This window comes from Carassius auratus, chromosome 46, assembly GCF_003368295.1.
Source record: "Carassius auratus strain Wakin chromosome 46, ASM336829v1, whole genome shotgun sequence".
In the NCBI taxonomy this organism is placed as follows: domain Eukaryota; kingdom Metazoa; phylum Chordata; class Actinopteri; order Cypriniformes; family Cyprinidae; genus Carassius; species Carassius auratus.
Window position 1 is genome coordinate 16,809,292 of NC_039288.1, and position 15,697 is coordinate 16,824,988.

The window sequence follows — 15,697 nt, forward strand, 5'->3', positions numbered from 1 at the left end:
AGTACAAAACAAATTAAATAAAAAGCACCCATCCATAATAAAAAGTGTCTCACATGGCTCTGGGTGGTGAACAAAGTCCTCCTGTAGTGAACTGATGTGCTTTTGTAAGAAAAATAACCATAATTAAAACTTAATAATCACTTTAATCTATCTTGCGCTCACTTTTGTACATGGAATATGGATGTTTTTCCTACAAATATGCATCGTTTAGCACAGGATGCCTTTGTTCATCCCCTGGAGTTTTTTTATTAAAGATGGGTGCTTTTTGTATAACTTCTTTTGGACTGATGCACTGCATCGCCAGCTGAGTGCCATGAAACAGCTTGAAATATCAAAGACAGTTTTTTAAATAACTCCGACTGGATTCATTTGAAAGAAGAAATTCATATACACCCCATTTTCATTTTGGTTGAACTAACACTTTAAGTTCCCATATATTTCTGAATGTTTTCCAACTCAAATTAAAGGTTTCAGAAAAATGAATGAATGAATGATGTGTACATACTTTTTTTTTTTTTTTATGCTAACGTTTTATAAACATTATTACAGACCACATACAGTAGCTTTGAACCAACATCCTATTACTATAACTGGAAGAATATTTGTTCACAACTTTGAGAGAATCTAACCAAAGCTTTAACTAGAGAACGTTCCCTGGAGTTTCCACCAGAAGTGACAATTTTGTTCTCTTGAACACACATTTTTTGCACCCTTGAAGGTCACTTCGGGAAGGGAATGCACTTTGTAGTGAACAACTGAATACCTTCACGAAGGGCCCTTCCAGAAGTCCGTTAGTGAAGGGAACATGTGATAATCAAAGTGATTTATGTTTGTTATCATGTGATCTTCAGTTAGGAGATCTTGCGATGCATTTTAAAGCAAAGTTGGGATTGATTTCGAATTCATATACAAACATAAGTAGAAAAGGCTAAATTTATCTTTATTTTGATGTGATACTGTTTGATATGAGACTGTAGTGTAATCAAGTTAAAGCACATTTAATTGGAAAAAGTTTATTAGTAAATAATACACAGTGAGACAATGTTTAAATAAAATAATAATAATAATAATAAGAAGAAGAAATATTTATTTGCATTATTTATTTGCAATATTTATTTCATTCCCTTCACCAAGGGAGTTCCAAATGCTTTTACGAGACAATATTGCCCCACACCCTTTAAAGAACACACTTCAAGGGCTCTGCCTTCGAAGGGAGTAGGGCACATGGATGCTCACTTCTGTTTGGAATTTGCCAATTTTTTTTATAATCGTTTCTTTTTTTATTTTAATTTGTAAACAATTAATATAATAGTGTTTTCATATATAATCGCAAAACAACAAAAAGTGAAAGCAAAATAATGATTTCTAAAAATATATATTATTATTAAATAAATAACCTACAAATTTAAGATTACATTTTACAGTAAATTACAGCATTAAATGCAGGCGGTGATATAATATTCCCATTTTTTGGCATTAATTAAATTAGCAATTTCTGGAAACATACTTAGTGATTGCAGTCTTAGAAAGCATTGCTAAAGAAACTGAAGTGCCACAGTGATGTAAACACTGCAATTCAAATCGAACAAGCCATCTGGCAATCCTTGCATCATGAATCGTTAGAACTGAAAGAAAGCTCTGCAAATTTCATTTCTGACGCTGTTTCTCAGTAAAATACAGAGATATGAAAAGTGTAACCATGCATTTCGTAAGCAGAACAAATCTCCAGGAAGAAGCTAATGAGTCTGACATATAAAGAATCACAGAAACATCTTTCCAGCTAATTAAGAGAGCCAGTATGAAGTGAATGCCTCACAGAGAGCACCGTAGTAAAAAAACAAAAACAAAAAGCATGCTTATGAAAAAAAGCTCAGTTTTGGAGATCAGAACTGCGTTTGCTTTTTGAAGAAGCTTAGAAAATGTCTGATGATCTGTGCTGTACTGCATGAAGCTTTTCCCCCAAATTCAATGCCATAAATGCCCTCGATATCCTTTTAACCTTTCACACCTCGTTTAAACTGAGATTGCAACCAATGCAACAAAACTAGAAAGCTCCCATTACAATCAACATGCCTTTTGATGCACGGCTTCGTTGATGGATGCCTTCTAGTTGTGTTGCATTGTTCGCTTGTATTTTAGACATGCTGTTGGATGAGAAAAGCACTATAGCATATCTTTAGAGATACTACACCGCAGCCCTGGCATGGCACAGGTCATGGCAGCCCTTTTTTCCCCTTCTTTCAGAGCAGATAAAGTCTGTAATCTTGCGGTGATCACAGCAGACATTTTAGATCAGCTCAGATGAGCGAGGATCAGGATGTGAACTTCAGTTAGAGGCTTAGTTTAGGTTACTGTTTATATGGGACGTCTGATTGCTGCAGAGGAACATGGGTTGTTATGGTTATAATTAAAACTATATATATATATATATATATATACATGTATTCAAAGTGAAAGAATTAAGATAAATAAAAATTAAAATAAATAAAAAAAGGTAGAGATACATTATATGTTTTCTTTAGTATATATCCAGTCTTGAGTAGCTGTAATAATTATTTTATTGAAATCAAATAACAAAGCATCTGGCATTAAAAAGGAAGTAAATTTGTAAAAGTGCCTCTGAAGTCACCTTGAATAGAATGCCTACAAATCCTGAAAGTCCAGAGATGATGGCTGCCTTTGAATATGTGCTTCCCTACAGTTTTACTGTCTTGCACTGTGATGCTCTTTTTTTTTTTTTTTTTTGTTGATTCTAAAATTTGTTTACATTTTTCATTTGTTTTGAATTTTTGTAAATAATACCAATTGTAAAAAAATAAAATTACTGCCCAAGTTAAAGTGGCCTGGCTGCATTTTTAAGCTCCATCTAAAACTATTCTGGAAAACATTTTCAAATTTTAATATTTCAAAAATGTTGTATTATTATTAAGAGGGTGCATGGAATAATTTTTGCTTTTAGGAATTTACACAGGATCATTGAAATGATCGAAATCTTATATTCGTATATATATGCAAAGTAATAAATGTTCTTTATTTTATGCAAAATCTGCAATACAAATAAAGTTGCCTGTAGGACAACTAAGCTTTATTCTCTCGGATGTGCATCTTTAGCACAATAAGTCCATGAAACTTGTCTCTGATTACTGTATCATGCTTAACATTTTAACCCCAAACAATTACCTCAACAACCTCTGCCAGTTCAATAAACTGTAATAATCTGATTGGCTGGAGGAAGCGGCATCATTGATCTCAAGATCTTGACAGTGCCGTAATGAAATTCCGATTTATACGCAATCAGATAATAAATCCATACAGCACAAATCCACCAAGAGATATTCATCTTTTTTGTTTTTTTATTCACTCCCGTTATCAATGCCACCTAAAATATATAACCATTATGAAATAATGCAATTACAGAAGTCACAGAAGATTACTGAGCAGCGGCATCCTCCATTACCCAAAGGTAACCTTCAGCTGTGCGGGAAACCAATAAATCAAGTTTAACACTAATTCACTTTCTGCCAGCGGTCAGTTACGCTGACACAAATTCTGATGAGATGCTTTAGCATTCCTATAAATATTCATATTCTGAAGATAATAAATCTATCTGTGTGGAACTTTCGCAACCATTTTTACTTCATTAATGTGACGTGTTTTTGAGTGAAACATTTTGTAAGTGAAACAAAAAATCCATTGTAGAAATTTTGGGCTTTGGGTCAGAGTTAAAGCCTATAAGAGAAAAGCAACTTCAGAATATATATACATGTATACATAAATACACACACAAATAATTAAGGTTTTTCTATTTAGCATGTATTTATATATGCTATATAGACCTCTGTATATATGTGTAGGCTATACTAATATGAAAACATTGTTTCATAACCACTGACTTGGTAAATACTTATGAAGACTTGCCTTGTTCCTTTGACCTTTTCCAAACCCATAGCTTGGTTTCTTAAATTACATTTGCTATATATAGGAATTCTCGCTGAATTATTGTCATGTGAAACACAGCTGTTTTCAATGGTCGTTTTTTGTTGGAGGACAGGCTCGCTGTTTTAGGCTTGGTTGCCTGAACGGATGTACGCTGTAAATAAAAATAATAAGAAAAAGTTAACCCCAAATTTGAAAACGCTTTCATCATTTAATCACCCTCATGTTTTTCCAAACCTGTCGAGGTTACTTCAGGATGATTGGGACTATATTGTCCAGTCATTTTAATAGCAATCAATCAACCTGAATTCACCCCATGACTTTCTTATCTCTTTCACTGACAGAAAAATTGATGCATTGATGCAATACACTGAGAAAACACTTTCAAACTTTATTACATTTTTTCATCTGTCTCGTTCCAGCTACTGTAATAGGGAACATTCTCAGAAATGTAGGCTGATGTTCCAGCAAGATTCTCTAAAATAAACCAAACTTTCTTCCAGTAATAATTAACTATGTTAATAGAACATTCATTCAAAGCCATCTGGTCTTTAACTACATTCTTAAAATATTAACATATATATATACAGTGTGTATATATATATATATATATATATATATATATATATATATATATATATATATATATATATATTGTTTATTGAAATGTTTTAGACAGATGTTGGATTTATTTATTTATTTTTTGCATAAAAAAACTGGACGTTAATGAAAGGCAAGATTATTTTCTGAACTTTAACATCTTAAAAATTGTATTCTTAAAATGTTTAATTGTTTTTATATTTAAGGGTAAAATAGGGTAAGGGTATTATGAAATCCTGATTAATAATCTAGTTTTGGTCATTAATCAAACCCTGAAGAGGATTTATATATTAAGAGATGCAAATGTTTCATTCTATCTCAGATTTATTAGGCATGCAGAAGTCTAATAATCCCTGTTTTGAGGATTGTGAATTATGAATCCAAAGTGTGTGTAAAGTGTCCTGTTAATCAGCACCAACCATGAGAGGGTTCTGTCTCAATGTATGAATACTTCATGACTGATAACAGCCTCCGAGGGGAATGAATGGAAATCCTGACCATCCCAAAGAAATAATTTTTTATTTCACCACAAGAGTCACTGACATGTCTTCTCTGTTCCTTTCTCCAAATTTATATTTCGTTCTCTCCCACTGTCACTGTGTCACACACAAATCTCTGTACTTATACAGCACAGAAAGCAAGATGACCTTAACAATAAGAAAATGTTAAATAGTTCATCTATATTTCTAATTCTGGACACAACAGGAAGTGAAGGGGATTTTAAGTTGGTTTCTAGGCCTTCTTCCACCCCTGTTACCTCCTTGCATGTGTTTTGGGTCCTACATTATACAATTATTCAGTTTTTCCAAACAGACTAAATGATTTTGGACTTTTCTACTGTCACCTAAAATTTACAGTCATTATATGTGGATTAATCATGTATGGATTCAGCTTTTGGACACACAATGGAGGGTTCTTGAACAAGGGAACAAAAGGATTTGGTTAGATCAATCTTTCCTTTTACCTTTGGCTGTGAAGAGCTTGGCTTTACAGACTGGAATATTTTGTGTTCGCAGTGTTAGTTGTTTGTGTAAACCAGCAAAAATAGGATTGATTTAGTGAATGATTTTAATATCTTTATATGTGTTATCAGAAGTGGTTCCAAAGCACTGCAGTGTGGTTCTGAGTGACTTTGGATGCTGCTAGGGGGTTCTGTGTGTTTGCAAGGCTGTTGAAGATCAAGATACTGATGTTTTTATTCTTTTTTTTTCTTTATTGGCATCGATGGTTCAACAGTATGAAGAAACTTTAACATGCAACCTTTCCATTAGACAAAAGGTTATTTAAAATGTTCTTCAGATTATTAAAATGGTCTTCAAACTTATAAAAAAAAAATGGTTCTTTTAAGAACTGTTCATTGAAAGGTTCTTTGGGCACATTTTTTATGTGACGTTGCTGTTGAAAATTCTTTTTGTAAACTTTATGTGTGAGAGTGTATGTCTAGATTGGCATCATAATAACGGCGCAACTGTTTGTAACCACGCCTGAGATTTTAGCAAAGAATATTTACCATTTTTCATGAGCCAATATTAAAATCTGAACTCATACATAACTGCAAAATGTAATTGCACACCTCAGTCATGTCTGTATATTGTAAATCTAATAATAAATAACGCAAGCAAAAGTTGAAGATTAAATGGCAACTCATCACAAAAACACACTGAAGCGTGGTGGTAAATGGCAATAGTTCTTTTATTTTTTTCTCTATATTTTAAAGGTTTATTATTTACAAAGAAACAAAATAAAACCAAAAAATAATGAAAATTGAAATAATTTTTTGACAAACACCGTTTGTCTGCATATAGGTGTAAGAAAGTATACATGTACCTTTCTTTATTCAGGATCAAGTAACTAATTGTTCATGTATATTTATTGAATGATTTTCCCCCATTTTTTTATTTTTATTCTTTTTGTATTTTTTAAACCAAGCATTGGTGTACATGAACAAGCATAATGAAAAAAATATATAGCTGAGATAAAGAAGAGCTTGAGGCCTGTTCTAGAACCTTCCTTCATTTGCATCACGTCATTGAACATATCAAACAGAATGATTTCACCTGAATCGTGGAGGCTGCAAACCAACCGTTTTGGTTTTTCCCTTTATTTTAACATCACTCCTCCTTTTCCTTTTGCATTGTTCGTTTCCCATCACATAAACACATATGATAAAAACAAACAAACATACAAAGATATGTGCTGGTTTTCTTAAATGCCTCCTCAGAAAGTGACAGCATTCTCTTTTTTAGTGTATTGTTGAATGAATGCCTCTCCTTCCCAATCCCGAATTCTAACAGTGTTTAAAGCTGAGAGGAAAAAGCACATTAATACGGGAAGCGTTCCCCTCCGAAGGCAAGTACAGTTTCAAAAAATAGCAGATACCCAGAATACCGCTGACCGTCCTATCTGTACACTAGTCTCTATACACCATGGCATAGCAGGAGTTAAGCGCTTTTTGTTGCATTTGAACACAAAGGTCGTCCCGTTGGCCAGGGGCAGAGGATGTGATTCTGGATGATGCAGCAACCCCTTTAGTTAACCAACTAATGCATGGGTTTCTGCATCTAAGTTTCTCTATTTCTTTAAACAGAAAGTGCAATTCACAAAGAAAGTTTGTTTTGTAATGTTTCACTTTGGCCGGTTTCATTCCACACAACATCAAAGCCAACACCAGTGGCTAAAAAGCTAACTTCCACACACATTTAACCAATGATCTGTCGTGATTCCAGCTGATACTGATTTGTTCGCGAATAGATATACTTGGTATTTTCACTAGTATGTCAATCGCACGCGCCGAGCAAATATCACCCTTTTGCTCCGATATGTTTGGCCATTCCCATTGCTTTTTGTTCTTGTCGGAAAACACTGAACATAGACGTATACACTTGTTTACATACACGTGTGCGCGAATGAGTCACACTCATAAAATGAACAGGATGAAACATGGCTATAGTTTAGGCACAAATACTTAAGAATGTCCTTTTCATGAAAATGCATTGTTTCTGATATGCACAGAGAACGTCTAAGCAGACAATGAACAAAAAAACATAATCTCACGATACATTTAAACATCAACGTTTTTTAAATAGTTTCTCTTTTAAGTAGCCTATTTGTGACAATGCATGCGTTTATGGTCGCTGTATGGGATTTGCACTGGTACAGTACTGACACGTGTTTTTTTTATTTATTTATTTATTTTATATTGTTATCTTTTAAACATTGTGCAAGGGGGCTTGGAGACTTTGCACAGGTCAGATGAGTTTTTGCATTGTTCAACCGACTTTCAGTAGCAATATTGAATGAATAAATTAAAAATAGATGGGGTCACAGCTGCTGGTTACCCCTAGTTAAATCTGTTTTACCTCCAATATAGATAACTGACATGCTAAGTCTAAAGCCCCAAACTGGATGAATCAACATACGGGAGAGATAAAAACCTTAATGCAAAGCAGCTTCTGGTTTTCTTTCTTTTAACGTCTATATTTTCTCATCTGTCCTTTGTCGGATTCACATAGTTTCTCTTGAAAACATACAGAATGGTTCTGCAGGCCATTTCCATAATTGTGTTGTGTCAGCTGTGCCTGCAGGTCACAGATATTTATGTTTCATAACTTAGACCTAAAGGTTGACGTGTTTTTGTAAAACTAGCACAGCAAATAAATACATGAATGTCAAGTTTGAATGTTTTTCAAAGTCTTTAAATGCAAAAAATATGGAAAAAGCATAACCAGAACATCTACTTCCATGTAATAGTATGATGTTGGATTAGTGTGTACATCTGTTAATACTGATCAATGAGAAAAACATTATTAACATAAAACTATTATAAAACAAAGCATTTATCGATGTATGCAGGCAGCCTATGGCTTCCTTGTGTTACATCAGCGCAGGAAATGATCAACTAAATCATCCGATTCCCATTACAAACATAACATAAAATGATGCTGATTAAACATAAATGATGATGTAACATTGGCTAAATGCATTAAGCTCTACTGATGATGATGATGATGAAGATGCATACCGCCCCCCCCCCCCCACTGCAGTGGTTTCGTGCCACTGTAATCACTCATATACCTTTATATTTGACCAGCATGTTATTTTTCAATACTTATATTGTTTTTAGTATACCTACTGTGTTATGCTACTATTTGCATTAAGGTTTTCTTATCTCTAATGAATGTTTCTGATGTTTGTTGTCACATATTACCATTTGTGTGTGCATGTATGTATGTATGTGTGTGTGTGTGTGTGTGTGTGTGTGTGTGTATATATATATATATATATATATATATATATATATACACACATACACACACACACAAACACACACATATTCAGTATAGGCATTACCCAGGCGGCTGACAGAGATAAGACATTGCCATGTTTGAGAAATGCACCACACATTACTTTTGTAAATACTAGTTCTACAAAACTATTTACAACACACATATAGGTAATCTTTATATCACAGTCTATTGCATAATGGTGATAATCTTTAGTTTTATAAATATTGTACAGTAAATGTACAGTCTTTAAGTGACATTTCATAATGTCCGCCTTGTCCTTAAATCAGATATATAAAATAAAACCATCCAATTTGACCACGCATCCTTTGTAAAAATTAAAAGAAAAAAGAATACATTCCCTTTAATGCACAAATGCTGTCTTGAAACGCAACGGAATTACTGCACAACACAAAGTATTGCAGAGATCGAAACTGCACCTTGATTTGATGCTCTGAGCATTTTCTGATATTATTCTTTTTTTTTCCAGCCGCTAAAAGTTTTAGGTGTGCTTTTTAAACGATTCAGTATTTCCCAGGTTCGATTTGCACAAACATTTTCCACAGTGATGCCAAAAGCTGCTGAATGCTGGACTTGTTTTGTCATCTCGTTGAGAACAAAGATGGTAAATAAATAACATTCAGAAGCATTCCAGTAACAAAAACAATAACAAACAAAAAAATCCAGACTGTAAGGAAAATCTCAACAGGAATGAACATCTTCAGACACATTATAGTCACATATGTTAGAGAGGAAGACTTGTGTTTATACTAGAGTTGTTGTTTTTTTCTCATGTGGTCAATACCAAATATTCTAGTTGGATTTGCTCATATATATTTGTACAATATACATTCTTAAGTTGAAGGGGAAATGTGTCTAAAATATAGTATAAGGAAATTCTGTTCAGGATAGCTATGAGGTTATATTTTTCTCAGAGGAAGTTGGAGGAAAGTCTTTTCCCCATTCTTTAGTCTCTCCGTAAAAATCAATCAAAATATATTTTAAAAAAATGAACATGAAAAAAAACATAAAACAGGATCATAAATTTGATGCGAACCGCATCTTGTCTTGTTCCGTCTCTGCACTGGTTAAGACTGCCGACTCTCTCCTGGAGCCTGTGGAATCCCTGTGCTGAGCACTAGAGGGCGCCGTGCGCACCGGTGGTAATGCGCCCGATGACATCTGCCGGAAAAGGGCAACCCTCTGTGGAACGTTGGAGTGGATGCCGCTTTGCAGGACAGAGCCCGGGGCCTGGACGCCTGCCACGGATCCAATGGGTGACTGAATGGAAGCGAGTGATTCGCCCGATGTGGGATGTGCCCGGGCAGCAAATGAGGTCTCGTGGGGCAGTGATGGCTGCGAGGCAGAGAGGTGGCGTATGTCCTTGCTCAGGTTGCCTGACTGGAGCACCTGTGCGCTCTTGTGGACATCGCTCCTCTGAGGAGACGCCACTTTTGATTGCTGCGGCTGTTGTTGTGGCGGTTGTTGAGGTATGGAGGCAGGCGAGGGCTGCTGGGATAAGGGTTGCTGTACAAGGGACAGTTGGGAGGCCGTCGGTGATCCGTACTGGAATGTTCGGCTGGCTATAGGGGTTTGCACTGGGGGACTGCAAATGGATGTGGTGAACGAACAAGGAGACATTATTGCCCCTGTTTGCTGCTGCAAGGGCGTAGGGGGATTTGCAGAAGAGGTGCTCAAGTTGCCGTGAGAAACGCTTGGTGCCGAAAACGTGACGCCCTGAGAGGGCGGCATGCGGCCTGACGGGGTTATAGTAGCGGAGGTGCTGTAACTTAGTGGGGCGGCCTGCTGCTGTAATTGGTTGTTCCCAAGAATGGCAGTTGCTGTACTGAACGGTGGCTGGGCGGGAGAGTTAATGATGGAGTTTCCAGACATCGGCGTGGAGTTCATCCCCGTGACCGACTGCTTCCGATCCACCATCATCACCATCTCTCGGTCCTGCCGGATGATCTGCTTCAGCAGCTCGTTCTCCTGAGTGTTGAAGACGCCAGCGTTCAGATCCTTCTGGAATTTTTGGAGCAGGAGTGAGTTCTTCTTCCCTGTTTGGAGGTGAAACCGAAAGAGAGTCAGTTTTTAGTCGGGCTGAGTGGGTAACATTTAGACTAGGGGTGCCCTGACTCAGTCCTGGAGGGCCGGTGTCCTGCAGAGTTTAGCTCCAAGCCTAATTAAACACACCTGAATCAGCTAATCAAGGCCTTTCTAGGCACACTAGAAACTTCCAGGCAGGTGTGTTGAGCTAAACTCTGCAGGACACCGGCCCTCCAGGACCAAGTTTGGACACCCATAGTCTAGACCAAATGGGACAACAAAGGGTGTTGAACAGTGAGAGGAGAAGCACAAAGGTATCACACATGTAGAAAGGGGAGGCTAGTCACCCATAAATAGAGATTTTGAAGTAGGGATGATTTTGGATTCAACATCTGGAGGTGCTTACCTCATATGGTTATGCACTCAATCTCAATCTCACATTTGTTTTTCACTGTTGCTAGAGCCAATACACACATTTTGGAGTCTAAAACATCACAATCTCAGAGCACACCACAGATAAATTACGAGTTTCATTACGCTGCTGAAAAACAAGTGTCAAGCCTTTGCTGGTTTTAGAGGGGTTTTGAGCACTTGATAAGGCTCTGAGACCACAACCAGCTAAACTTAGCTGTCGACAAGCTTGGCCAGGCTAGGAGACGAGATAGATTGGGTATGTCTAAGCTGTTTGTTTTCCAGCGGGGAATCTATCTACTTTAAGAGAACAAACACAATGTTTTATTGCACTACACTGAGTAATAGTAGGCCTTTACTCTGAGAAACAAAAAATGATCGTCATCAGCTAATGATCCCACAAGCCTTTCCTAGGATATTTTGGGGTATAAACTTAGTTGTAGTTGTTATATTCATGACTGTTATTGTCTCTTCTCTTAAATATTAGCTTTTTATTGTCCATCTACCCTAAGAGCTAAGTTAAGTTAAGGTTTTGTGTTGGGGGAGGAATGGGAGCGTCACTTAAAAAATAATATTCAAAAAGACTAAATAAATTCCAAAAAAGTTTTAAATTTGTTAAATGTAACAGTAAAATAAAATTGATTTAGCATTGGAAAATGAATAAAGAAAAGCCATTTGCATTTTTGATCAATTTAAATATATAAATATTAAATATAATTTATAATTTGTTACATTTAGTAACATTTTAAACGTCAATTTACTTTGTTTTATTATTTTCAAATACCTATTTATTTGCCATTTTGGAAAGTTATTTACATTTTTAATTATACATTAATAATTATATTATCATTGATCAATACAATTAATAATCATCTGTTTGATCTGTTTCTTGGGTTACTGTGAAATCAATGCCATATTCTATAAATTGGAAGTTAAAATAAGGAAAATCAACTGATTGATTGACTGATGTTTGTAAACAATTCTAGAGGGTTATTTGGGTTTTCAAATATGAATTTAACTTCACTCCAGTGTGCCAAATGGATTTAGATCTGTTTCTTTTCAAGTTTCTTTTCAAGTCACAGTTTTGCTGCTATCATAAATGAGGGATGTATCGATTTTTCCATGAAACTCTACTATTACTGCCCTTTTGTACACAATAGCTGAGCATAGCTTTATTGTTACATAAGATGACTGAGTAAGGCTCTTATGAGCTGAAGGCATAAAGCAATAGGATATCAATCTCTCCGCCATAGCTGTATGACAGAATCATGCATGAGGAATCCTGAGGTTTTTAAAATTCAAGGTGCTCTGTGGGACATATAAAGTTTTACAGTCAAACTGTCTGCAGTGTTGAGCACAGAGCTGTTATATATTTAATCATTAAGGAAGGACTATTACACCATTTTGTGATTAGAGGAAAAAATTATTTTAGTTTGAATTTAAGACTTTATTATTGTGGGACTAGTTTATGGGGGACGGCGGGGTTCTAATAGTTTTGCAATGTGTCAAAACAGGTGGTTATAAATATTTAATTACTGCGTCATGAATAATATTCTTTAAACTTTGGAAAAGTTCCATGAACAATACCATAGCAATTTTTTTTTTTATTATTATAATTTTTTGGAAAAGCATGCATAATTGTCACGAATACCTGTCAAGCATTACTGAAATAGTAGTATATTTTAGAAATCATTGTTTTAATATATATATATATATAATATATATATATATATATATATATATATATTAATTACTTAATTTGCAATGCTTCAGTCATGGGATTATAGTTACTCCCTCAATAAATATGGTAATATGTCGACATTTTCAGTACTTTTTTGTTTGCTTTCGTTCAAAGTTTGCAACATTGTGTCATTTTCTATAAATAATGTTTTTTTGTTGTTGTTGTTTATTTTTTGGAGAATGTCTTAAATCTTTATTGAATAGTTCAAATCCCTATAGAAAAAAAAAATATGGCGAAAAGACTTGATAAACCAAGATGGCTTAAATAGACGGGCACATACAGTAAGATTTAATGTGATATGGAAATAATACTTTTGTTGTATAAACATAAACTACATAGCCAAAAGTATGTGGACATTAGCCATCATCGCCAGATGGATGATGGTTTAAATTAAAATAAGAACAATATGATCTGCTATTAAGAACATAATGTGGTAAAGCATGAAAGTAAACTGTCAGGATGAAGGAATTTCAACACTGTCTCCTAATAGCTTACTGTAATACTTGCATTTTATTTAAGACCATTCCCACAGGGGAAGCGATCAATAACCAATAACACAGAGTTCCAGCACCAAGTAATTTGTTATTAGCTGAGGGAGAAAATGTGAGATATCATATCACTTAAGAAAGAAAGGGGCTCTTGAGGATGAACAAGTCTGGTCTGGACAGGAACGGTTATTCAGGGGACAGGAATAACGTATACATAATTGCGGTAAGAACAAAAGCCTCCCTGGAGACGTCTCCGAGGTTTTACAGTCCTGTCATAACCTTGCATATCCAAATATACACTATTTCCTTACACAAATATAGTGACTGATTGCACATTATGTTTACAACCCACCCTGAAAGAAATGGCCTTTGTGCGTTTGTTCTCGGAAGGCAAAGGCCGTGATGTGTAATCTACCGGCAGCCGCAGTGAAATGAATCCGGATGAACATTGAAGAGACTACGGTCTACTTCTAAATTAAGACTCACTGTACATCTATAAACTTACGTGATGTCTGAAAAGAGGTTTGGAGGTATCGTGAATTCTGTGAATGAGGGGTTGATCAGAAACATGTTATTCACAGGACTCGAAAGCGCCAGCGGAGAAGGGGATCTAGACAAGCTCCTTCCAGATCCATCAGTTGTTAAATGGAAAGAATGCAATCTCAAACCAAAGTGATCTAATTAGTAGTCTAAACATGAGCATTTTAAGTATTTTAAGTCTGGGTCTAGACTTGTTTTTGAAACCAGGGCACGAGTATCAAGCTGTTATTAAACTTATCAAAGCAATATTTAATACACATGTACACATTAGCAGTCATTAATACTACTTTTGCCCACTCCTAACAAAAAACAACGACACGATTAGCACTAGCACATATGCTTTGTCTGTATAACCACGGTTCATAAACAACATTCTGATATATTATAAATTAATTTCTATTTGCCTAGCGCATTCTAAACATTTGATAGTAGATCAGCAAACACTGATCTAATCATTTCTAGATTGTAGCATTCATCATGCTGCAGTGTCATAACAGGTCTTCTTCCAAAACCGACAAAAAGCAAGCCTGGATGAAGCATGATATGTTATGTTTTCTATCATTTATATCTATGTGATGAGTGTTCACACACCGGTATGACTGCAGATAATGAGCTCCGAGACTTTCTATAGACATATATCTTACATCGGAGTGTCAAACATTCCTATTCATTTTTGTGACGTGTCAGAAAGAAGCGCTGTTTGATGGCAGACTTTGCTAAAACTCCTTTTTTCTTTCTTTCTCCGTCTCATTGTTTAGAAGAAATAATTGAGTAATGTTTATTTCTTGTAGGGACTTTTGCCAAAAATATCATTTGAGAGTGCCACAACATTTGATTGTGAGCTCTTAAGACTCTTAAAAAAGACATTCTGAACATTGCTTTAGCACTGATTTCACAGTAACCCACAGTCTCTTTCAGAACAAAACCTATGGGGCTTGTACGGAGGAACACGCATCTCCACTGAATATTCTTAGACATTCAGCAGAACCGAACATTCTATCTCACCTCTGAGCTCCACTGAGACACATTAGCCCTCTGCTGCAATCATCTGGGGTCTGAATGGGGATATTGGGCTTTGTTTCTTTGGATCTGTGAGCCACTTAAGATGCCTAATAACTTGGATTCTGCCTCCATTCTCTAATTAATGAGTGGAACACAGTGAGCCGTGAATGTGGCACACCATTGAGCTCAAACAACCTTTTAAACCTTTTACAACTTTTTAAATAGCTTGATTATAAATGAACTATTTTAAACAGGCTTAGCAAGCTCATTTTAAAGAATCTTTCCCACCACTGTTAAAGATACAGACAAATATTAACATTTTTGTTTTGCAACATCATCATAACAAGGAGCAGCGTTGTTGTCATTATGATTATTTCCTTGCAGTAAACACCTTAAGTGAAGCACATCTTTTGGAGTTTCTAAAACCAATCAAATAGTATGCATGCACTGATTACTTTAAAGACAGATAAATGGCCAAACATGACATAAAAATTACTTGCCTTGACTTTAACAATAGCATGCAACCTTGTTTTTACTTACAATGGCCTTTTATTTGTTTGATTTAACCTTGGTTTTGAGGTCCACTGGGTGCACCTTAAGCCTGTGGATCATTTCAGATGTGAGGGGGGAAAATCTGGATCGTCATGAGG

At 35.6% G+C, this 15,697-nt stretch overlaps 1 protein-coding gene across 1 annotated transcript in view; it reads right to left on the reverse strand.

Moving 5' to 3' along the window:
• Nucleotides 1-9,611: 9,611 nt before the first annotated feature.
• Nucleotides 9,612-15,697, reverse strand: part of LOC113063697 (potassium/sodium hyperpolarization-activated cyclic nucleotide-gated channel 1-like) — a 50,290-nt gene continuing 44,204 nt past the window's right edge. Inside the window, exon 8 of the mRNA XM_026234029.1 lies at nucleotides 9,612-10,876. Within this exon, the coding sequence (XP_026089814.1) occupies nucleotides 9,858-10,876 (1,019 nt within the window). The 3' untranslated portion in view covers nucleotides 9,612-9,857. The remainder of the gene's footprint in view (nucleotides 10,877-15,697) is intronic.